The 26,336-nt window shown below is 37.7% G+C and overlaps 1 protein-coding gene across 19 annotated transcripts in view; it reads left to right on the forward strand.

Moving 5' to 3' along the window:
- The window catches only part of SOX6 (SRY-box transcription factor 6), a 371,657-nt gene extending 362,857 nt beyond the window's left edge, over window positions 1–8,800 (forward strand). For all 19 annotated transcript variants that reach the window (XM_057418199.1, XM_057418198.1, XM_057418194.1 and 16 more), the window contains one exon: window positions 7,252–8,800. In XM_057418199.1, the coding sequence (XP_057274182.1) occupies window positions 7,252–7,555 (304 nt within the window). In that variant the 3' untranslated portion in view covers window positions 7,556–8,800. The remainder of the gene's footprint in view (window positions 1–7,251) is intronic.
- Window positions 8,801–26,336: the final 17,536 nt, after the last annotated feature.

The following is a 26,336-nucleotide window of genomic DNA, read 5'->3' on the forward strand; positions in this document are numbered from 1 at the left end:
AATTCACAATGTTCTGCTTATTTCTTTAATCACAATAGTCTCCTTTTGTTGAGTGCTTCACTACCAGATAATTGACCTTGACGTCGATTATGTGCCCTCATTTTTGGCTTCGGATGCAGAACTCCTGTTGCAGTCAATTATTTTGTGGTACAGCCTGTAATAATGTGGGCTTTTTCTTCAATCAGTAAATAGAAGTGTTTCTGGTATCTTGAAATAGCCTTGCATTCTATAGTTTTGACATTGTTTTTTATGCTTCACTCTAAGCAAAATTGTTCACTAATAGGCTCCATTAAAAATGTGCATAGAACTCTAAATGGAAATCTGAATTTATATAAGCCATCACAAATGATATTCATATTGAAGGAATGAAACTCTATCTTATGTCTTTCAAAGCAGATTGACAGACCAAATCGTATCTAGATAGCAAATGCAAAAGAAATGCCAAAACAGCAGTCTGGACAATTTGAGAATTGTTTGCTAATTGAAAACAGTATTAAGCAGTAGCATTTTACACTTTGGAAGTAGTGGCTAAATATGGAGGTGAATATGGAAAAAAGATTCAAGAAACTCCTAAAAGTGCCTACTTAAAGAGTGATATTGTGAATTAAAAAAAAAAAGAAGAAAAAGAAAAGAATGAAAACTATTCAAAATTTAACTGCTGGTGCAACCTAAATGTAGCATCTTTCTCATATATCAAACAGTATGATCAGAAAGACCACAAGAATTTCATTGTTTTCTTAAAAGGACTGGTTCTAATTCATATTTATGTTAAGTCCTCTCTACCATGCTCTATCCATGTAGAAGAAGTTTTAAAGTAAAGAGTAAACTGACTCTGTACACTTAGTTATGCAAAAAAAAAAGGAGGAGTATGAAGTCTAATGGATACATTCAGTGAAGGTGAAATGAGATCCGTGTTGCAGTTCAGTAAGAATACAGGTTTTGATAATGAGGAAACACAGGCTATGATTTAGGAAAATATTTTCATGCTTTTCTGTGATTTCCCACTGTTGCCCCAAATTCCCTTTACCCTCAAGAAAAAAAAAAACAAAACAAAATTCTTGGAAGAAACCAAGCAAAAAAGGTGAAAAAAAAACAGAAAAAAAACAGACTAGAGTAGGGTTGGGGGTTTTTTGTTTGTTTTTTTTTGGGGAGAGGAGGGGGTTGTGGGTTTTTTTGTCTGTTTTGTTTCGTTTTTAACAGAAACATAAAACATGGCGTAATTTATTTCATCACAATAGTTTACTGAGTAATAAAAAGCAACATTTCATCCTAATCACATTATAATTAAGTGAAATATGATAATTGAGCCTGTCAACTTCTCAAGCTTACTCTTCCTTGTGTTTAAGGTAAATATCACATAAGGCATCGGCTGGAACAGTTTTCCTAGCTGACCTTCTACACCCATCGTTTTTCCACTGTTTTAATGGAACAAGCAGCATAAGCCATTCTTCAGACTTGAGAGTTGAGGTGCAGTTTCATTTTCACAATGAAATAGGAGACAAATGTGGGTTTTAGGATTGAATATACACTATGCAGTAAATATTTCATTGTAAGACAGAGAACAAAAGTCCAAAATAGACTCAAACGAGTCTAGTGCCAATTGCTTTGTACTGCTTGAAGTCCTGCTGGTTTTCTCTCTCCCTTTTTTTTTTTTTAAAGAACGTACTGATTATGTTGGGAACAGGTATGCCAAAACAGAAAAACGAAAATAAAACAACCATAAAACCATCACAGAATAAAAACATAAATAGGAGATGTGTGAAGAGAAAGGTAAACCTTCAAAACAAGTAGCTAGAGGAAAATATAAATAGCAGGAATTATGTTCTTTCTTATTTGTGTTTGATGTTTTCTTTTACTAACTGTAAATCTATGGCTTAAGCAGCCCAATAAAGGCTAGTTCCAGTCAGATCCCCATGGGTGAGCCATTGGCTAGCAAAGAATAGTTCTGCAATGTGTACAACTAGAACACCACCGGGTACCCTCCCACCTCCCAAACACAGAAAGTGTTGTACACTGCTTGAACTTTCAAGATGCAAAAAATGCTCATACTGCTTACTTCAGTGAGATTCATTCATGATAAACATTAGTAAGATGCACAGAGGTTGTTTAAAGAATCTCAATATACAAGCTAGCCAGGCTTTAAAATAAAATAAAGAAATAAGGTAAAAAATGGCCAAGTTCTGTTCTGATTTTTAAAGAAAAGCTTCCAAAGAATTGAATGATTGAAGATTTCTTGAAATTAACCAGAGAGGAAATTAATATTCTGAAATAAATGTCATGTGATAGACCAGCTTAAAAATCTAGGAACTGGCAAATATTTTAAAGAACAGTGTTTGAACTTAAACTGTGTGTAGACTTTCTATTGCATCCCTACATGAATGGATATTGTTCCAAATGAGGCAGATAATATACAGACATAATTCACATTTAATGCAGAGTATATTAAAAAATTACTGGTTTTAATCTAGTGGAAGCTGAATCTGAAGCCAGCTATGTCTTTAAAGTAATTGAGTTATTTTTAACAATAAAATTAGTAATGGAAAGTTGTGAATGATAACTTCAGTGTAAATTAATCCCTGAACAGACTTCAAGTGATTTACAATTTATCTTCAATAGTACTTCTTTTATAATGAATAAATGCAAACTAACAGATGGATCATATATAAATCATAAATTCAGACATTTTTAGTTAAGACTCTGTCTTTTGTTGCTTTGTCTTACAAAAATAATTCAATTCTCAGTCAGTTTTACAATCCAATACACTCTAAATACAAGTATATGATATATACATCTCTCTGAAGAATTATGTAAGCAGTAACTCTTTGTGTGTGTTTTACCAGTGTAAGATGTTTAGAATAAAGCCTTTACAGTGTTTATAACTACTGTACACACATAGTCTGAATGTTGCTAGACTACGGTTTTGAATAAGGTTGTAATATTATACTCCTGTAGCTTGAACTTAAAGTAGTACACAATGGGTGCTTTTGTGAGATTTACTGTTATTTCATTCCTTACGGGAACGTAAGTTTCAGGGGTGTGTAACACATAAGCATTTTCTTTAATGCAATTGATTTTGCTTCAATCACTTAAAGGGCTGTCAGAAAATGGTTGGGAAGGGACCAGAAAACAATTGTAATTTGCCAGTTTAAATGTTTAGCCAGTTTTGCAAAAGTCAGAAGTGGAGTGTTCGCCAGGAAAATCCTAAGATTAATGCTACAAACCTGTGAGCAGGTCAATTGGTCTAAGAATTTTCATGTTACCTCCTTTTTTATATTTACCTATTTTGGGCCACATCTTTGGCCCCAGAATGGACAGACATGTTAGCAGTGATGCAGAGCAGAGAGACAAACAACCTGTAATAACTGGACACAAAGATTGCTTTGGCAAGGAGGAGATGATGGAGTCAGGTGTGTTTGAAGACAGTGTACGTAGCCATGCGTCACCATTCCTCACAGATCTGAAGAGATAAAAAGATTAATGTTGGCTTCTGGAAATCTTAACCAGGCAGAACACGCTGCTTTAGACGCATGCAACTAAGCTGAATTGTAACCTGTAGCTTGCAATAAGTATGCTTTTATCTCCTTACTCTAGGGTCTTAGGAAAGGCAAAAAATCTAGCTAGGCCCAAGGATTAAACACAGAATTTAATATTATTAAAAAATACCACTGAAGCGAATGCCTTCAAAATAACCCAAACCAGAACCAAAAAAAAAAAACAAAACCCACCAAAAATTACAATAAAAACAACACCCACAAAAAAAAATACCCACAAGCAAAAAACAAAACAAACCCAAAACCACAAAAAAAAGAAAAAAAATTGTCAGAGTCATAGGTTAGAAAATCCAAATCTTCCTTTCAGGGAGAGTGATTAGAATTCAAATAAATGCTCTGATTTCTTTCCCCCTCCCCATCCTATAAAATTTAACTATTTAGAAAATGGTAACACTCATCTCCAGTAATATATGCCATCCATACAGTTCATTATATCTTAAAATAAGGCTTTCTGTGATGTAATGCAGCAGCTTGAGCAGAATATACACTGACAACCTTATCAGCTTTAAATAATAAAAATGCTTGAGTGAGAAATAGGTGTCCAGTTACTGGAAGTGCGGGGGTGCCCATGTTTGAGTGTTAGCAAATTTTTGCTAGCAAAAGGATAGCAATTTGACAATTTGAGAACACTTCCCATTTAGGTGGTACAGTCACCACATGTTTACTATTCCACAGTGAGATACAGGTAATTTAAAGCTCACAGTTATTACCCATCCACCAGCACGCATGCACACCATGTCTGATTTTTGTTTAATATATAAAAAAGAACTGAATTTACGAATGATGAATTCAGTGAGCCTTTAAGTTTCCTGTCACACTAATCAAGATCTTTACCAGTTAGATTCATTATACAGTTTGCCATGATTCTGGTGCATTTTTAAGGAAAAGTTATCTCTCTAAATTCTGCTTTATTATGCTCAGATGACCTGCTCTCCTTATACTTTGAAATGAGTGGTAGTTGGACAAATATACCCTGTCCCATTGAAAAGTGGCTATACAAAAGGGTTTTTCTGAGTTGATAAGCATTTGAAAGAATATCTGATTTTTTTAATGCAGTCTGTCCTTTAGGGCTTAAACACTGACAGCCATCATTTTATCAAGACACCCTCACAGCCCTGTGTAACAAAGATTTTTTTTCCTTCTTGCTGTTTATAAAAAGGCAATTTGCTTCTAAAAAAATGCAAATATTCTGGGAGGAGTGATAGCAGTGGATAGTAGGGTCCCAATCCCTAGCATCTTCTATAATGCAAGAACAGCTTACACTCAATTATTTTCTCAGTATATTCTATAACTGTTACTGGAAGAGTTATAAAAACAACTTCTCTCAGAACATCTTTTGGCATTAATATTGTGGTGTTCTTTGATAAATGATTTTGGATGCTGTATTTTGTGAACTTACTTATTCTAAGAAATACTGGAAAAATATTAGTACCAGAATTTGTTAGATGAGCAGATTAGAGAGAATTAAGTGTGTATGGTCTGATGACAACTATGTAGAATTTTGCTGTGACCATGTGTGGGTTTCTTTTTCCTTTGCTTTGTGGAAAGAGTCATTAAAGTGAATGTTTTCTGTGCCTTGAAGTTGTGGAGGAGATAAATGTGGGGTTTTAACAGTAATAGTTTATACTCCTGATAACATGCAATCCTAAAACAGAAATGTTCCCATGAGATGTGGGTGTTCAATTTTATGGATAAAGTATTGAAAGATATTTGCAGAAAATCACTTGCAAGCAAATGCATTGGTTGAAAATTGTTTTCACAGAACATTTATCAGACCATTTAAAAAGTGAAAATTTAGTGAAAAATTCCTTGCTGTGTGTAAATCATCTGCAAATCATCATTTGCAAACAGGAGTATAAAGACTCTGTCAAATGAATTACTGCAATATTTTTGCTTGCTGCTAGCCAGGTGTACCATACTTATACAACAGATGTTCGAATTTCTCAAGCTGTGCAGAGGCTTTAAGAGTCAGGCTAGCAGTAGCAGCAATGACAGAGCTACATGCTATTTTAATATTATCTTACACAGTGTGTTCATGATTTGACTGTCAGTATTAGTTCTCAAACTTGAAAGACTCTGGTTTCGCTCTGTAGTGCGATATTTATCAAAATCAGAATTTGATCAAAGAACAATGAAGACTCCGCATTACGGGTCTTGTCAATAAGCTTTACATTATTTTGTGTATGATTTAGCCAGTGATTATGGATTTGTAAGAGACTGGCTTATGGAATGTCCTTTTGAATTTTAGCATAGAATGACACAGTGGTCAAGAAATTAAACTCATTAGACTATTCAAATAAACTTGACACTGTTTCTCATGCTAAAATGATATAGTAGTTGTCTAATTAACCTGGTCAATATTGCTCTAAAGATGATTGGGAATACATTGAAATCTATGATCCTTTAAATAAATTACGCAGATAGGTATCTATGTTCAATAACTAGTTAATACTAAACCACCATCTTCCAGGGCACTTAGAGGTAATGCTGGTGCTGAAGTATATTCATTCAATACTGCATCTAAGGTACTATGGAGATTCTCTTCCTTCAGATGAGTTACATCCCTTCTCTTTCTCTTAGCTTTTTTTTTTTTAACTAAAGGTAATGATCCAGAAATTGTATGAGAATATTTGTATGTGTATTTTAATATAGAAAGTATGTTATTAGTTAATTGACCTAAATGTAAGATGTAGATTTAATTAATTTGTAGCCAGTAAGGGCTTGATCATAGAACAGGTTCAGCAACCTGACCTTCACTCAGCAAAGCATTTGAGTATACATACATCACTGTAAGAAGAGACATTGCATCAGTTAGTACATGCTTACAGTAAAGCATGTGTTGAATTTCTTGACTGGCAGTGATATAAGCCTATTTTAGTTTAAGTGTGATATTGTTGTTCCTTTGTGCTTAAAATCATATACACATCATATAGTGCAAATATCAGAAGGTAAGATGTGTCAAAAATAGAGACAGTACATCCTTAATTGAGTCGTCCCATGTATTTGCATTGTCAAAATAAATCAGATCTGACATCAGGTGCTCAGGAGAAAATCTTAATTTCTGTAGACCGTCTGTTAACATAGAAAAAATTAGTTGTTTTTTTTTTTTAAGTATTTTGCGTAAAACCCTCAGTCTTACACATTAAATCCTGAAGAATAAACGGCATCCTGATCATGGATATAAATAAAAATCGGAAGCCAGCAATAAAATATCAAAAGCCTTTCTGAGTGATGTAGGAGTCTACCTAGCACTTAAACAGTAAATTTAAGTTACTCAGTCACCTGTCTGCCATTTTAGGTACTTACTTTTGAGGTCCCCTCACTAACAAAAGCTCTTGTCAGGTGTTCGGAGGATTTAGATATTGGATGCATGATATCTACAGTAGCAGTCAGGCGTCACATGCATGCCCGAAGCCTTTTGATGATCTCTGTCCAAGTGCTGGTTTGCAGTATGTTTTAAACAAACACACAAAATGCATAAAAGAATCAACATCTGCTAGTTACTGAACAGTTTAATCACCAGTTGTCCTTGTGGGGGAGCTAAGAGGAAACAATACCATAAGGGACCTAACTGCGAACCCTAGAGGAATGCATGCATGCTTTCTAGGAAACTACACGCTTTTCTTTCATTTGGAATTGTAGAAGATTTTCCCTCCTCTGAACACAGGAAATCATGTCCCCCTCTCGTTTTTCCTTCCAGACAACAGCCTCAAATTCCAATCACCACAGGAACGGGGGTTGTCTATCCTGGTGCTATTACCATGGCGACTACCACGCCATCACCTCAGATGACATCAGATTGCTCGAGCACCTCTGCCAGCCCTGAGCCCAGCATCCCTGTCATTCAGAGCACTTATGGTATGAAGACGGACAGCGGAAGCCTTGCTGGAAATGAAATGATAAATGGAGAGGATGAAATAGAAATGTACGAGGACTATGAGGATGATCCCAAATCAGACTATAGTAGTGAAAATGAAGCCCATGAGGCAGTCAGTGCCAACTGAGGAGTGTTCACAGAATTAAACTACTCAGACTCAACTGGATTTTTTGGGGTTTTTTTTGAACAAAAGTTCTTAAAGAGCCTGAATGCATGTGTGGCTCCTACAGTTACATCAGCAGAATGGTCTTAAATGTTTCTTAATGTGTGAGACAGATTGTTACCCTAATTTTTCATGAACTTGTTTTGTTTTGTTTTGTTGTTTTGTTGGATTTTTTTTTTAATTTAGATGAAGACATATATTAAATATCAGACATCAGGACTTGAAAACTTATATGAATCAATAGCTGTCTTACAAGTCTTACCTTTTGTCTTTTTTCCGTTTGGATGCTGATAAAGGTTTAAGTTACTGTTTTAGATGGGGGTTATACATTCTCACTCAGGTATGCTGTGCCAGCCTACAGGTTGTGAATGTGTTTTTATTCTGGATTATTTTAGAAAACAAAAACTGCAGATTTCATATTGCGAAACAGAACAAGTCCACAAGTGTGCACATCTGTGCATCATAGCTTGTCTTGAAAAAAATAGTCTCTGAATTCCATTTTTTTTTCCATATGTATAGCTGAACTTCTGATGTGCCAAGCTTTTCATAACTTTTGAATCTTAACATTCAAAAAAAGAAAGTCTTAAAGGAGACACTGTAAAGTCTTAGACAATCCTTTGGCATCTTAAAAAAAAATTATATATAAAACCTAATTTTTTCCAGAATATGGTAAAGTACTCAGGAATCTGGAGACAGGATATTCTTAAGTAGTGAATATGGTTGCCATAGTGCATGTGCCCAATTGCTTTTGCCTCTTGATGTGCCATTAGTGTGACATTTTAAGTAAGCACAAAAGAGCGATCACCAGCTATGGACAGGCCTGTCTTAGCAGTGTGAGGCCACCTCTGATTACATTCTCTACCCTTCTGCTTTTAACCCTTGCATTCAGTCTTAACACATATTCTCTTAAATAATTTATTCATTCCAGAATGTCAAGGGTCCAAATACTTAATATTTATTTTTAAAAGTACTGTTGGTGGCATTACACTTACAATTCCTTACTGATATTTTAAAGAACACGTTCTTTCTCCTCCCCTAAATCACACAGGGATATGAAAATAAAAGTGCACCTGCTACTAAAATGATCGTGACAGTTATGAATGAGAAATTCAGTTGTCCCTGTAACACTGTATGTTCAAGGAGCACTTGGAAACACTCTGCTATATGTAATGCAAAATAAAGTGAGTTCTTTTATATGTACATAGAGTACCAATATTCCTAAAGAATTGTGTTTATAGTTATAAACCTCTATACTTGGACAGCAAAGACAGATATAAAATCCATCATGATGAACTTTTAGGGCCTGTAGAATCCTGCAGTGAATCATAGCTCTGTATATCATGTTCCTATTGTCACCTGAAGGAACTGTTTGCTACCTTAAGTATTTATGTAGTGATTTATATGTGAGACTTCTAATGGGTGAGGGAAAGCCACGAAAATACCTGACTTGCAGAGCTGGGAAAACGGTGCATCAAATGTATTTACTGAATACTAGTCATGTGGAAATGTGCGCCAGATATGGATGAATGCTTGTCAAGTGCTTTGGGATCTTTGGATGTAAGGTGCTATAGAAACTAAAATTTGTATTTGCATTGCCTCTAGAAACAATGCAATTGCTGGAGACAAATCTGGGAAATACACAAGAGATAGAAATTTGAAGACTGCAAATTGATTGCATTTAAGACAGAGAAGAAACTGCCTTTATTTTTTTCCCCTCATACTCCACTCCTGTTCACAAATACATCACTGTATATATATGTGTATATGCAGATTCAATGGGCCTGATGATATATGTGCTGAAGCTGAAGTTCCTCCACTCTCTTAGCTTTTATTTTTCATTGGATATGTTCAGCACATTGGTGATAAATTCAGACTCAGGCTGAGAGGTATGAGTGGGCATAGAGCAGCTCCTCTTGAAGTCTGTGGGAATCTTCCTACAGAGGTGAACAGGCTTTTTTAGGGCCCAGACAATGAAAGTACAGTGTTAATGTTGGCTGTCCTTGTACTATCATCCTCTCTCGCAGAAATTCATGTAAGCTGCAATGACAAGATGCTGTATTGGGAGCAGTCAGTTTCCTCATAGCTCCACTAATACCTATTTGGGCAGAGACAGCCGTTGCTGCCACTGTAGGAATCACAATTCTGTGTGTAAGACAACCCCCAAGACAAATGGGATTGTTCAATTTATAAAGAAAATGGCATAGAAACACAATGGTCAAATTTCTCTGACCATTTTGTAATTTGGAACAAAATGCTATATTTTTAATATTTATTTGTGTTCTGAGTCCATGTCTAATAAGCAATAAACTGGTCTAGCCAAGACTTTAAAGGCATATTCTGTGTCGTTAGCTGGTGAGCGCCCTCTTTAAGCTAGCTAAGGTACTGATAGAAAGTGGTTTTTTGTTATTATTGCTTGGGAATTTGAACTGGTTTTAATTCATTCAACTCAGATGAGGGGGAGGATATCATTATTTCCTAAAATAATGACTATTTATTAATGTCTTACATAATTCTCCAGTTAGAATTATTTCTCCCTCCCCCCCCCATGTCACTTTCTCTTTTTTTCTGTTTTTGTTGCATAGGTAGAATGCTGTATTGCTAGCATTGTATTTTATGTAATTTTTTTTTTTTTTTTTGCGCAAAGGCAAACATTTAGGTTAGTTGGTTAATTTTTTTAAATTTTATGACCATGCCAAAATAATATTCTGCAGGCTTGTGGAGAACAAAGGACTGTTCTTTAGGACTGAAACTTGATTTTGCTTGTAGTACAAAAAAACACACACTCACAGATGTTGTTTCGTAAGTGTTATAAGCACTGGATATAAATGGTATTTTTTATCACTTCTGACTAATGTGAAACTGTTGTACGAAAACTACATGAACAAAAGTCATCTGTTTCGACTCGTGTGGGCCTGCCTCACAGTTGCCGGACTTGAGTCATTTTTATGTCTTGTTATTTCATTTATTTATGCAAAGTACATGTATGTATGAACACTTTGTTTTAGCTCCAGCCCTGCCTCCGTGCTGATGCTTTGTATGTTAAAGCCACATTCTTGAAAATGACTGGCTGTTCAGGAATTGCCGGCTGGTTAAAAATTGCATTTATTGGCTGGGAGAGTGGGAGGAACATATTTCAATCTGAATCGTGCCTGTGAGCATTTTATTCTATTTATTAGCCAACATTGGCTCTAAAATGTCAGTAGAAATCAAGAAAGGACAATCATAAGGGTAAAACCAACAGTACTTTATTATCGGAGCTCAAAACAAAGTTTTTAATGAATTTACCATCTCATTTTAGATTTTTTTTAAATTGTGTAAATATAACATAGGAAATAGAATTTTATTTTTTGTTCATGGATACTTAGTGAAGTATAAGTTATGTATTTACTTTTGTTCTATATCAGTGTATGTTGGTCCATATTAAATGCTGACAAGTCACTGTACCTCATGTAGATGCTGAATTTACACCCGCAGTGTGAGTGCAGTATTGTGGACCTGTAGCTGGGACAGCAAGACGCCTCACTTGTGCTCTCACTGATTTTTAATAGTGTATTCCAGAAACACAGAATACTTTTTTCTTTTTTAGAAAGTTGATACATTAAACATACCAAATTTCTGATACATTTGATAGGAAACACAATTAGTCTTCTGAATCCAAGTAAAACTGATGAGATATTTTACTTCCTAACAATAACTGCCTAACTTGGAATTCAGAAGTATACCCCTGGAAGGTTATCATACCCACGATGGCCCTTGCAATGAAGGCAAGACTTAATAATATCAAACCTTTATTTCCTACTTCCCTTAAATCATGTTATTGTCATATTAAGCTATAATACCAGGAGAAATTGTTCACACAGTACACAAAGAGGACTTGCAGAATTGCTTTTTAAGCATTGTGTTTCAGCCCCTCTTAATAATTCTGATTGAAAAAAGTAACAACTCCATTCAGGTAACGCATGAATATAGTAATACTATTTTCTCTGTGGACAGTTTACTTAATTAACAGATACAATATATTTTCTTTTTGGAAAATTATAAAATACTTATTTTCAAGAGAAGAACACTCCCAAAACAGTCTGATAACACCTCAAATAGTTCACTTCATAATCCTTAAGAATGGAAGATGAAAGTCTTAATGGAAACAGTACTGCTTTTCAGGGTACAGGTTTACGTGGAGAAATGACTGACGAATTGGCCCAGTTCTGGTCTGCCTGTATGTTTTGGCTTCACCACTTAGCTTGTGAAACCGCCTGCTGAGAATACATGGGATTACAATGCGCTCCTAAATCAGTGTACTCAGGTGCAGTATGAGGCAGGGGGAGGGCAAAAGATGGGATTGCTCTGGGATGGGAATGCCAAATGACAACTTTAGTCACAATAAATATGATACCCTGTGCAAAGTGTACAGCAGCCAGCTGTGGGTAGTTCCTGTTCTAAGTACAAACACAACCACCTCTCAGTGCAATCTAAAAGATAGTCCTCTCTCTGGGTTGAATTTCTGGGTTTGTTTTTTGGTCGTATCAAAGGCATGGCATTACAAAATCATTTCCTAGCAAAACATACTACAAGATTAACACCCCTATCCTCCCCCAGCAAAACACTTATCTACCTGCTTACTGTTAAGCATTGCTAGTACTTCCATGGCCATCATAATGACCAGTAAAGCGCTGGTGTTAAGCAGGGCAAACTTTGCTGAGCCAGGGCCATGGTGTGAACAACTGCACTGGAGATGCAGCCAGCAGAATGTATAATAGCGTTCTTCATGTTTTGATGAGATGTTAATGAATGGGCTTGGACCCTTGCTTTTTTGCATGCTTTTTTAAGATTCAGGTTGGCACTTAAGCATGTTCTTTTAAATAATACTATATGATCTCATTTGATCTTTTACAAAACACTTTTTCCTTTAAAAAAAAATTCCCCCAACCCCCCCTTTTTTTCATATAACCCATTAATATGATTTTTCTGAGATCAAACTACATTTTTGATATCCTGTAATGTCCTGCCACAGGAGGAAAAAAGAAATGTATACGCAAATGCATTTAATTTTAATCCATTCCCCTTTTTTAACTACCAGATTTGATGGAGATGATGACAAAGAAATATTCTGAGATTTCACACGCTGGGTACAAAGGGGGTGGGATGGGGTGAACTGGGCTAGAGGAAAACTTATCAAATTGTTATTTATGGCAATATGAAAGCTATAAAGCAACTTAGTGACATGGCTTGCTTTGTAATTTCCGCTTTCTAAAAACCACAAGTGAGGTCCTTGGTGCTCTTGGAGTATGGGGAATGTGCAAATATTTAACTGTTTGTATGCTGCACATTGCAGACCTGCTAGTGTGCATTCTCCATTTGTCTTCCTTTGTCATTTGTGTTTTGCTTTCTAGAAAGCAATGTGTTTTTTTTCTTGTACCCTTCTTCAGCTTGTAGCAAACTAGAATGCTTAGCATTTATGTTCATTCATTATTGTATTTCCCATGTAAAAATTTTTTTATTACATTAAGACAAGCTTATAAGCTGTTACTACATAACTTATCTTACTGTAACTCTTATTTCCTGACATTGTAATTTGTTTGTGATGTATATTGTGAGATTGTACTCTATGTTAATTTAATCAGCACAATTCACTGACATGCTGGACTGACATGCTAGCTGCTGTTTCAAATTGTAAAGTTTGTGTAGAGCTATTGGGACAACTGAGACTCTCTTGTCACGGTACTATGCTTTGATTTCCTATAGCAACACTGTGGGTGCAGCTCTTAATGGCGAGGGCTGCTCGTTGGACACCCACTGGCTAATTTAATGGGCAGGTTTTCTTTGTAGAAATTCTATATACAATGCAGGTACCTACCTGGGCCCATGGCCGATAATTATTTGGGCGTTTAGAGGAAAAACTAGTGTCTATTGCTGCTTTGAATATGTTTTAAAGTCTGAAAATGTAAATAGTTTATCAAAAAAAATCTTGTACAGTCCAGTGTAAAGTTTTTAAATGAACTTAAAGGTTGCCATCACATCTCACACTCTCCTCTTGACACAGTAAAAAAAAAAAAAAAAAAAAATAGAAAAAAGTTTGCTAAGGATACTGATTTAAAAAAAAAGTCTGTTCTCAATTTAACAAAGAGAATAGTTATTCTTAGCTCTGCTTCATTGCATAAACAGACTTCTTGGATTTTGTTGTGCAGTATTGACGTGAGGTAAATTAAATATGAAATAATCTTTCAGTGGTACTTTTAAGAGTCTTCTCCTCCTCTGCCTCAGTTACTAATGGAAAAGACAAAATTGAGAGACACTGTTCATATACAGTATGTTCTGGTGTATGTTGGCACCTTACCTACATGTTTCGGGTGGGTTTTTTTCTTTGTTTTGTTTTGTTTTTTTTGTTGGGTTTTTTTTTTTTTTTTTTGCACAAGGTGCTTTCCTGATATGTTAAACATGTCATCCTTGGGTGATACAGTTTATGCCATGATAGGGGTTTAGACCCCTCAGGGGAGTGTCTATAAGACTGCCTATTTATGCTCATTTACCTCAAGACTGTCCTCTCTACCCTTAATCTATTCACCATCACTCCATCTTTTGTACTGCTGTTGACACTTACAAATTAAAGATAAATTTTGTTTTATGAGATATGTGTTTGACTTCTTCTATGCATCCCTTATTATTGCATTGAAGTTAGCATTAAGCATTGACCATGACGAGATGATGGACAGGAAAATGCAACTAGGCCTGTTCAGCTGGCCTTTAAAGTTAGCAACTGAATCTTCCATCTCTTAGGTTTTCCACAGGCCTTTCTATTCTACAAACACATTTATCAGCCTCTGAAATCCATTAATACCATATGCTGTCAAAGACATAATAACCAACCTAATTTGATAATATTCACTGTCAATTTTGTAAGCAGGAAGTGCTGTTGGTAGCAACGTAATCTCATATTTTTATTGAGCTGAAATGAGACAAAGTGGTTTTCAGGTTTCTTCTTTCTTTGCATTCCCTTTTTCCGCTGCATATAACATTAAACAAACTAACCAAAGTTGACAACAAAAATCCCTATAGTTGCCATATTGCCATTTGGGTATTATGATTGGCTTTTAACTTAGTAATTAGTCATAGTTCTCACAGGAAAAGAAAAATTACATTAAAGTGTACTATACTGTAACAGAAATGTAACAGAACATTTTGATAGCGCATTACATCAGATTTCAGTCTAGTTTCAGTTATTGTACAAACCACCCTGAAACATGTATGTGGGAAAGAATCCTTCCCTTGAGAGAGCATCATACATGACATTATTAAAAATGACATACTGCATTATGAATCTATGTGATGAAATACTTAAGGGTCAAAAGTGGATGTAATGAAGTTGATGACCAACATGTAACAACGGATAAATACATAAATATTGACTTGTGAGATTTAAGCTTAGTTTCCAGTAAGCAACCAACTAGTTATTCAGTCAAACTGCAGCCCTAAAGTGGTCCTGAGACAGAGGCAGCAAAAAAACATGTATTTCTGTTACTGAATCAATAACAGTTTGACAAAATGTGTCCATGGCCATACCATAAATTTGAAAACGTATTTAGGCACTAGATCACTCAGTCCAGCTTAAGCTACTAAGGTCAAAGGCACTTGGATATGAAACACCACGTCATCGGACCTGAATTCTACTTTCATATGACACATCTGAAATGGGGTCCAATATTCTTCTGCTGCATTTTCATGTTGCTCCATTAAAGTCAACTTATGTAATCCAAACTTTAGCTTTTTCTCTGTTTTCCTCCCACAACCCCTACCACATGATTTGCCTCCTTTTCTTGCTGAATCTGCAGCTGAGAATATTGATCAGTAATTTAGGAAACACTGATGGTTATCAGTTGGGCTGTTACACTGGTGCAATTTAAAACAAACTGAGGAATGACATACGAAAAGTTACTGATTCTTGCAACAGTAAGAGATAAAATGTTTGACACTTATAGAAGTCAATCCAAAAAAATACACACAAATTACTATGCAGGACAAGGTGCTGTCTCCTCATGTAAAATAAACAATCGTCTGGAAAAGGCTATGAGTTAGAGACTGCAGAGCAGCACATGTGTTGCTCCTGGTGCCAAGAGGAGTAGCGTGTCCAGGACAGGTGGGTGGCCATGCACAGGCACTGCCAGGTTTCTTTCCTGAAAGACATCACCTCTGACCAATTTGGTCACGCTGGCTTTCCTGAGCCAGCCTTGTTGTCACTCTAAATGACCATCAACCTTCAGAAATTTTACTAATAATACAAGGCATTCATCAGGTCACTGCAAGGGGAAGGCAGCACGTTGTTGGATGAGTAATAAATAAGCCTCTTGGCTTCCTAAATTGTTGTTGCTATTCCAGTCATCACAGGAAGAACCTACCACACTGGAAGACAAGCCACTTCTCTGGCACCAAACAAGTGACAGAGAACAACCAAGATGAGAATTAAGGTGCTCCTGCTGCTCGGGTGCATTCTCCTTCCCTCGGATGAATTTCTCCTGCTGAGCACTGAAATGCAGCCTAAGAACACAAACTGCTCACTAGCTGCAGGTTCTCCTGGAACCCTTAGGACTCACCTCAGTTTCAGAATTTCAGGGGGTTTCAGGATTACAATGTTTGGTACGATGGTCTGTCTCCTTACTGGCTGCTTGCACTGTGATTTTCCTGCGGCAGTTAACTGCTACCACAGTAGCCCAACAGCAGCAGCTTGCATGGTATGGAGACTGGAGGAAGGGGAGAAATATAGTAGCTGATTTATTTCTTTAATATATGGTTTACAATAGAAAATATGAGCTCCAGGTTGTGTCTCTGAGCAGCTAATGACCAGCTGGGTTAAGGGCCTTCAAATACTGCCATTGGTCATTAACTGCCAGGAAGTATCCTTCCTGTCATCTATTATCGCTTAATTGTATCAAGACCCACTACAATGGAGGACTGTTAAATCTGTGTCTTAATTAGAATCTGACCCTTAGTAGTTCTAACAGTATCAAGGCCAGTGCAGGTTAGCATTTGGGTTCTTGACATGACAGTCCATACCAAATTTCTTCAGCGCCATTCTGCTTTATATTAATGCCTATTGGGTGATTGACACAGTAAAACCTAATTGCCCTGTAGAAATCACTGTGGTCAGCTGTATTAAGAACTGCTTAGGAACACTTTAATTTACTTTGACACCACAGACTTTAAAAGCTTCTGTACTTGTATTAAAACCTACTTAGAGGTCTGGTTGCTGTAGTAGGTCATCAGCAAAGGATCACCCAGGAAGAAGAAAGGTAGTTTTCAGAGCTTGAAATAATTCTTTTCGAATAATCAAATTGCAAAAGAAATGCATATTGATTATTTCGGTATTTTCTTGCCAGTCTTCTGGTTAATTAGCTACTAGCAGGATTTGTGGAGAAACCAGCTAATCATCTTAAGTTAGGTTTCAAAAATGGGATATAAGCTCAAAACCTGTAAATGTGAAACATCACCCCCTACCGTCCCCCGACTGTTGAATTACTTCAACAACATCCAGCTTTAATTTTATGAAATGGGTACTTCACACTTCAGCCATGGGACTAAGCTCCTTTCTAAGTCAGGCCACTCATTTATATTTGCAAATCAGGAAGTATAACTACTGTGCCATGATCCAGAGCCACGCAGCAGGACCCTACCCTGCAAGCCACTACAATCAGCAGTGGAAAGGCATCTCTGCCACCAAGACCCCATGATGGCTAATAGTGTCTTTAGACCTACTGTGTGTTCACAACCAAGTAGTCACAAATAAATTACAAAATTGAAACCACAGTAACTGTCCTAGTAACTTGATTACTAGTCCGCCTGGCCTGGTAGTTTTACGTTCAGCAGTGGCAACAGGAGATGGTAGCTACCGAGAGCATTAGAGCCTGCTCAACATCTGTGGCTCATTCTCATATACCTCAGCATTTAGTGTCATTTGGTGTCATCGTGTTGGGCTTCTGAACTGTACAGCTCTTTCCTAGTCAGGAACATGGTGTGGTATTTTGGTGAATAAAGTGACTGGAGGCAAATTAGTAATTAGGTTTGCAGCCTTCCAATGAAGGGCCTTGATGAGGAGCTCTGCAACAGCCCTATTTGTTTTTTTTAATATCAAAAAAATCAGAGAATCAAAACAGTCTATGTTTAACTGAATTGCCAAGTCCGTCATATGATCTAAAGCATTTACCATGCTAACCTTCTCCCATTTTTCACAAGATCTGGTTAAAACTGAACAGATTTAATTCAGAAAATCTGGAGATCATTGATTTTAATGATCAAATTACTCAATCACAATGAAGTATCTTTTATTCAAACACCAGGAAATCCACACTTGATACAAGACTCAGTTCATTCCACCAGAATGGCTGCAGCTGCTGGGAAATCAAAGGGTAAGTGCTGCAGAGGGAAAAAGAAATTCCCCCAACCCCCACTCCCACTCCACCTAAATGCAAGTCTTCTGCCACAAACTGAGAGAGCATGTGGGAAGAAGGGCTTTGGGTAAAACTTTAGGTACAAACTACCTATTTTGAGGAGTTTGACTCAAGAGACTCTCAAGGTCTTCCAGTTTTGGCAACTACAGTATGGATTGAAAGAAAAAGTAAGGGATAGGTGGTGTACATTATCTTATCTGTATGGCTTCTCCTGTGAACGGAAGCCTGCAAAATACCTGTAACGCTCCAGTGATTTTATATGACTCTAACTACAGGAGGGAAGCACTATATATCCTAGCAGCTTTAGGTTATTTTAAGGAAAAAAGGGCTAATTTCAAGGAAAACAAATAAGTATGAATATTCACATTATGCTATTTTCCTGAGCTGCAGTAACTGTACTATGAAACAAGGCGGCACAAAATTCACAAAATGGAATATAGAAACCTTTAGAATTAGATTTAAGTAATGTTAAGTTTGATGGCTTTGTAACAGTAGCAATGGAAAATTACTGAGGTGCATGATACATAGAGGAAAAAAATAGAGTACAGCTGGAGAACATACTGAGAATTCTCACAAGATAAATCGTTATAGTTGTGACATAGTTTAAGAAAAACAGTCTAGAAGAACAGGACACAGGGATAAGGAGTATCTGGGAACCGCAGGTGTCCAGGATGGGCTACAGTTAAACTACCTGATAAGTAGGAGGATAGGAGGATTATTATGTCTCTGGTGCTAACGAACCAATTAAACTGGTATGAGCATCTACTGCGCATGCTTCAAAGTCTGCCAGAAGTGATGAAGATTGTTGGAAGTAAACGACCCTCAGAGACCACCACCACAATTCTGTACGCATGCGGGGAACTTTCTGGAAAATTATGTAATCCATACGTAGCCTCATGAATATGTACGTATGCCCAGTGGCTATAAAAGGACGGCTTGTGTGGCAATGGGGAGACACACGTTAGGAGGAGCTATCCCCTGTGTCTCCCGGCGCCGCAATAAAGAATACCTGCTTGTCAGCTTGAAAACTTTGTTGGCAAGTTTGTTCCTGGAGTTTTCTCCGTATTAATTTGGCACCCCAGATGGGACCCTGTCTGCTCGGCTGCAGGACCCGCTGAGGACAGGGCTCCCTAGGGCCCTCGGGAATTTTTCCCGGAGGGACCCCTCGTCTCATTTGGATAGCTGCGGGAGCAGACAAGGACCATCTCATAAAAGGTATTCTTTGCTTTTATACAGTTTGTAAGGTGCAGGGGGCATCTTGGTTTGGTAAACTGGTTTGGTAAACTGGTTTGGTAAGCGTATGCATGGTTTGGAAGCCTTCGTAAATCGAGATAGGAAATCTCATAGGTAAAGGCGTACCCGGCTGCTAGCGTCCGTTTGGTATAACACCCACAAGAAGCAGGGGGCATCTTGTGGTTTGGGTCCTGCAAGACGCAGGGGGTGTCTTGTAGAAAAGGTTTTGGATCTTGTTGGCATTTATTTTGTGGCTTGTTACATTAAGGATTTTGGTCTTGTGATTTTGGTATCAGTGACAGACTGTTATAACTAAGCAGGGGGCATCTTGTGGTTTGGGTCCTACAAGACACAGGGGGTGTCCTGTGGAAATGGTTTTGGGTCCAGTGTGCTATCAACAGCCCATAAGGGATTTGATTCAGCAATGCTGTCAGCGTGGGTCCCCGAACAGCTTAGTCGAATCACCCTCCGATACAGTGGGCTGTCCAGTACATCCCACAGTGGGATGCAGACAGGCTGGTTGGGCACAAGGGTCTTATCCTTCTTGGGACACTGACAGGCTGGTCAACTATAAAGGGTTCAAGGAAACCCCCCTATTAATGTCACAATATGGTCTGAGCCATAGGGGTTAGGATGTATTGCTTTTGATTCTACTGGTATTTGTCTTATTTTGTGGCTTGTTACAGTAATGGTTTTGGTTTTGCCATTTTGGTACTTGTGACAGGATAACTGTGTTATTAACTGTTGCTTGTTTGGTTGAATTTTAGTCTCTGTCTTTGTCTCAAGTGTTGTAACTGTGTGGAGGGTGTCTGTGGCATCCCGTTTGTGTGTGTGTGTGTGTGTGAATGTGAGATTGATAATGGAAAATCAGCAGAGTGAAGACATCTTGAAAAAGAGTCTTTTAGGTGCATTTTGGCACACTGGAAAGAACTTGGATAGTCTCCTGGGGGCTCGGTAAATAAGAAAACATTGGTAAAATATTGTAACTGATGGTGGCCTTGTATACTTTGGAAGATCAGGAAAAATGGCATAAAAATGGAACTCTGAACTATAATACATTGTTACAATTAATGTTTTGAGGGGGCAAGGAAAATGGCATGAAGTAATGTATGCAGATATGTTTTTCACTTTAAGAAATCACGCGGAGTGACAGACTGAATGCAAAATTAATATAGCTCCGCCAGATTCCTGAATTTTGGCTTTGGAAAAGGACAGGGAAAAACTGAAAGTTAAGCTGAAGAGATGTCTTCAGCCTGTGATATTGGGGAAAGATGTTTAAAGTTAAATAAAACAGTAATCAGGAAGATAGGTTGAAAATTATGTATCACAGGTACCTCCGAGAGGATCACCCTCTGCATCTGTCCTATCTGATATTGATAAAGAGGAAGAGATTGCTGTCACTGGCAACAAGCAGCACATTCACATTCAGAGTTAAGAAAGGGTTAAACCAGAAGTGCTGTTGCCGAGGCAGGCATCTGCAGCCCCTGCAGAGCAGGGTGAACAACCGTGAGGAAAAAAAAAAGGGAAAACCAAGGGGGAAAGGGGGGTGGGGGGACCTTGGGCAGCTCCTGTGTTTGAGCGTGGGAGGAGGGACGACGGGCAGAGGTTGGGGGTGTGGGCTCTTCTGTGGAAACGGATCGGTGTGCGTGCTATGGGGAGTTTGGACGTTGGAAGTGAGACTGCCCTGGGGGGGGACAGGACACGACAGTGCCATGGGGTGGCTCCGGTGACTGAATTGGAACTGGACTGAGAGGGACCTGGTGAATCTACCCTAGCAGATCCAGTGATTAAATTTAAACTACGGACTAGAGGAAATAAAGTGGAATTTTAGTGGATACAGGAGCAACTTATTTGGTGTTAAATCAGAGAGGAAAGAATTTGTTACAGACGTGGGTGCTACTGGCCACCAAGAAAAAGCAGGGAAAAAAAAAAAAAAAAGGCATTTTATCTGAAACCTTTAAAGTACAAATTGGGAAAACAAATAGGAATGCATAAATTTCTATGCATGCCAAATTCTCTAAAATCTTTATTAGGGCGAGAAGCAACATTTAAAGAAGGCAAAATGGAATTTAGACTTAAAAACAGTCAATTAATTGCAGTTCTGAGTTTATCTTTAATTCAACAGAAAAGCAAAAAGAAGGACTTCCTTGAAATAGAAGAAATCCTTAATTAGGTATATGTGGGAGTATGGGCATCTGAAGTTCCAGGTAAGGCAAAAAAATGCTTTGCCTGTTAAAGTGGAAATAGAAAAGGGGGGCCTGCCCAATTAGAATAAAACAATATCCCTTAAAATTAGAAGATCAAAGGGAATGAAAAAAAAATTGATAAATTTTAAAATATAGATTATTAATTGACTGTGAATTGGAATATAATACTCGTAAAGTATAATACAGTAAAGAAATACGATGGGAAAAGTTGCAGATTGGTTTATGATCTCAGGGTAATCAACAAAATTGCAGAGAATATTTGTCCAGTAGTAGCTAATTCGTATGATTTATTGACTAAATTGAATAATAATCAGACATGGTTTGCCGTCCTGGATTTAAGGACACTTTCTTTTGCTTATCATTGGCCAAAGAAAGCCAAAATTATTTGCTTTTGAATGAGAAAATCCTGACGCAGGAAGAAAAACTCAATTAACTTGGACAGTATTACCACAGGGGTTTAAAAACAGTTCAGTAATTTTTGGAAATCAGTTAGCACGAGAATTAGAATTATGAAAGCCACCTGCTCAGACGGGGACTCTGTTACAGTATGTGGATGACCTGTTAAATGCTACAGAAACAAAGGAAGAATGTGTCCAGTGAATGGTGGGATTATTGAATTTCTGGGACTGAATGGTTATCAGGTATCCAGACAAAAGGCCCAACTAATCCAAACCCGAGTTTTCTACCTAGGATATGAAATAACAGGAGGACACAGAGGACTTGGAACTGCCAGAAAAGAAGCCATTTGCCAGACTCCACAACCATCGACCGTCAAGGAGCTCCGGACATTCCTGGGAATGACAGGATGGTGCAGACTTTGGATCCATGATTATGGTGTTCTGGTAAGACCACTATACGAACTGTTGAAGGGAAACCCTCCCTCTTTGGACTGGACTGATAAAGCAGAGGAGGCTTTTAGAAGTTTAAAGATAGAGTTAATGAGAGCTCCAGCTCTGGGACTTCCATATGTGACTAAACTGTTTTGGCTATATTCCTATGAAAAACAAGGAATAGCCTTGGGGGTCCTTGCTCAGAAACTAGAACCATACAGAAGAGCAGTGGCGTATTTTTCAAAACAGCTGGATGAAGCGAGCAAAGGATAGCCTGGATGCCTAAGGGCTGTGGCAGCAGTCATCATGAATATTGAACAGGCTTGCAAATTCACCTTGGGACAAAAGATTACTGTGCTAGTGTCCCATGTGGTATCAGCAGTCCTGGAACAGAAAGGAGCCCACTGGTTATATCCTTCATGTTTTTTAAAATACCAGGCCACCATTGTAGAACAGGATGATATAGAATTGTGGTCACTAACGTCGTGAATACAGCATCTTTTTTGCAGGAACAATCGACAGAACCACTAACACACGACTGCTTGACCACCATAGAGACTGTATATTCGAGCCGATCAGATCTGAAACACAAACCTCTGGAAGATGCAATTCTTGTTTTACTGAAGGTAACTTAAGGAAAAATGGTAAACGAAAGGCAGGATATGCCATTACCATCACTTCACAGGTAATAGAAGCTAAACCTTTACCTGCGAACACCTTTGCCCAGAAGGCAGAAATAATAGCATTAAAGAGAACCCTGGAATTGCCTAAAGATAAAAGGATAAATATTTGGACTGATTCTAAATATGCATTTGGTGTGGTACATGCACATGGTGCTATCTGGAAAGAATGAGGACTTTTGAACACACAAGGGAAACAGATTAAACATGCTACAGAAATTCTATGAGTACTGGAAGCCGTTCAGCTACCTGAACAAGTAGCTATTATGTACTGTAAAGGACATCAACAAGGTGACTCTGATCAGGAAATTGGATATAATTTGGCTGATTTTGAAGCCAAACGAGCACCTGAACAATCTCAAATCATGTCCTTAATCTCTGACGGCAAACTAACAATTGAAAAATCTAAACCTAGGTATTCAAAAGAGGATAGAAAATTGATTGAGGATGTAAAGGGACAGGAAAATAAAGAGGATTGGGCTCAAATACCTGATGGGCGAATTGTAATCCCCTATAACCAACTCTGGAAGTTAGTTCAGGAAGAACATAATAAAACTCATTGGGGTACCAACTCTTTGTATAAATATTTAGACAAACAAATTGTAGGAAAGAATCTATACACCACAGTTCAATTAGTGACAAAACAATGTCAGTTATGTCTTAAGAATAATCCCCAAACTGAAAATAGAAATCAAATTGGGAAAATTGGAAGAGGAAGTTTTCCGGGATAGCAGTGGCAAACAGATTTTTCTGAATTACCAAGAAAAGGGGGTTATCGATATTTGTTGGTGTTAACAGATACTTTTTCAGGCTGGCCAGAAGCATTCCCTTGTAGGATAAATAATGCAAGACAGGTGATTAAAACATTATTAAAAGAAATAATACCTCGTTTTGGAGTACCAGCAGCAATTTCTTCAGACCAGGGTTCACACTTTAGTGCAAAATTGTCACAAGAAATTAGCAAAAAATTAGAAATTGATTGGCAAATACATGTTCCATATAGGCCTCAGGCCAGTGGGCAAGTATGAAAGATGAACCATCTGATTAAACAACAGCTTAGTAAAATATGTCAGGAAACGAATTTCTATTGGTACCAGGCGTTACCACTGACTCTGTTAAAAATTTGAACTAAACCTCGGTCAGTCCATTTGAGATTTTGTATGGAAGACCGTATCAGTCCCAGTTTAAAGGAGAAAGTCTTCAGGAAGTGGGAGAAGGCTATCTCCGACATTTTCTGATCAATCTGGGAAAACAATTGGAGGAGATAAGTAAGAGAATATTAGGGACAAGAGCAAGAGGTTTGGATTATCTGATTCACCCTTTCAGATCTGGAGACTGGGTTTATGCTAAGAATTTTTCAGGAGATCCTCTACAGAAGTGGAGCAGACCATACCAGATATTACTGACCACCTTTATAGCAGTGAAGATAAAGGAACAACCTGCTTGGATACATTATTCAAGAATTAAGAAAGCACCAGAGCCAGAGAAGACATGGCAGATCAAACCTTCAGGACCCTTATGTATGGAATTGCATCGGTCATAATTTGGACTCATATGATAACTGGTGCATAAGCTTGGGACCAGAAATTATACCTGAAATTAGTGCAGAATGTTACTAATGTTTTTAATCGTAGTGACTGTTGGGTGTGTGCACAGTTGCCTAAACTAGGAGAAAGCCTGGATCTCCCATTAATTGGAGTTCCAATTCCTAACACTGTCTCATGGACAAATTTGTGGGTGAACACTAGCAATCTGTATTTGAAGGAAAGGTTAAAATTTGGAATAGTTAATCCTAACCCAGGTAATAAATATTACACCTGTGCACAAAGATGTATTACACCAGGAACCAGGGTAGGAAATCTTGCTTAAATGCCACAGATGTAGGTCACCATTCAAATTGCAGTCATACTATTAACACGGATGATATCGTAGTTCAGTGATGGCCCGTTCCTAAAGGGAAAGGATGGTATTGGTTATGTGGAGAAAATGCTTATAAGACTCTAACCCCCAACTAGAAGGGGGCATGCACCTTAAGTGCTGTAATACCCAATTTTAACCAGCCTCTCTAAAGTGGTTTTACAAAACCGAATGGCTCTAGACATGTTATTGGAATCACAAGGAGGGGTTTGTTCCATAATCAATGAAAGCTGTTGTTCCTATAAGACCAAAGTGGCAGAATCGAAACAGATCTGGAGGAAATTTGGAAACAAACTTAAGATATTTCATGAAATGGCCATGGATGACACCTCCTGGGGTTTTGAAGAAATACGGAAAAAGTTAACTTCATGGTTACCCAGTCTCTCCTGGTTGAGGCAACTGGTTGTAGTAGTATTGATGTTAATTAATTTAATATTGATTACTTGTGGTATGATACAATATTCCCTCTGGTGTTGTAAATGGTCTATGATTGGAAAAGGAATGAAATTAAGCACCAAGTAGAAATAGGAAATTATTTCAGAAAGAATTTTGATGGTAATGGTAATATATAAAATGTTGCAAAAGAATTTGCAAAAGGACAGAAAAAGGGGGAATTTGAAACAAGGGGCACAAAATCACAAAATGGTATATAGAAACCTTTAGAATTAGATTTAAGTAATGTGAAGTTTGATTGCTTTGTAACAGTAGCAATGGAAAATTACTGAGGTGCATGATACATAGAGAAAAAAAATAAGAGTACAGCTGGAGAACATACTGAGAATTCTCACAAGATAAATCGTTATAGTTGTGACATAGTTTAAGAAAAACAGTGTAGAAGAACAGGACACAGGGATAAGGAGTATCTGGGAACCGCAGGTGTCCAGGATGGGCTACAGTTAAACTACCTGATAAGTAGGAGGATAGGAGGATTATTATGTCTCTGGTGCTAACGAACCAATTAAACTGGTATGAGCATCTACTGCGCATGCTTCAAAGTCTGCCAGAAGTGATGAAGATTGTTGGAAGAAGTAAACGACCCTCAGAGACCACCACCACAATTCTGTACGCATGCGGGGAACTTTCTGGAAAATTATGTAATCCATACGTAGCCTCATGAATATGTACGTATGCCCAGTGGCTATAAAAGGACGGCTTGTGTGGCAATGGGGAGACACACGTTAGGAGGAGCTATCCCCTGTGTCTCCCGGCGCCGCAATAAAGAATACCTGCTTGTCAGCTTGAAAACTTTGTTGGCAAGTTTGTTCCTGGAGTTTTCTCCGTATCAACTAAGAATGGCATCGCTTCACTTCTCCCATGCATACATGTGTAACAGTTTATAAAAAATGGCTCTTTATCCTATAACAAATTGTTTAATGACCATTTGCTGTACTTAGATTTTTTCAGTTATTTAAGGTGGACCACTAACATTACAAAATTATGAG

Source organism: Pezoporus wallicus, unplaced genomic scaffold (genome assembly GCF_028554395.1).
Source record: "Pezoporus wallicus isolate ANWC-B61680 ecotype Strahan unplaced genomic scaffold, APGP_CSIRO_Pwel_v1 contig_2025, whole genome shotgun sequence".
Taxonomy (NCBI): Eukaryota; Metazoa; Chordata; class Aves; order Psittaciformes; family Psittacidae; genus Pezoporus; species Pezoporus wallicus.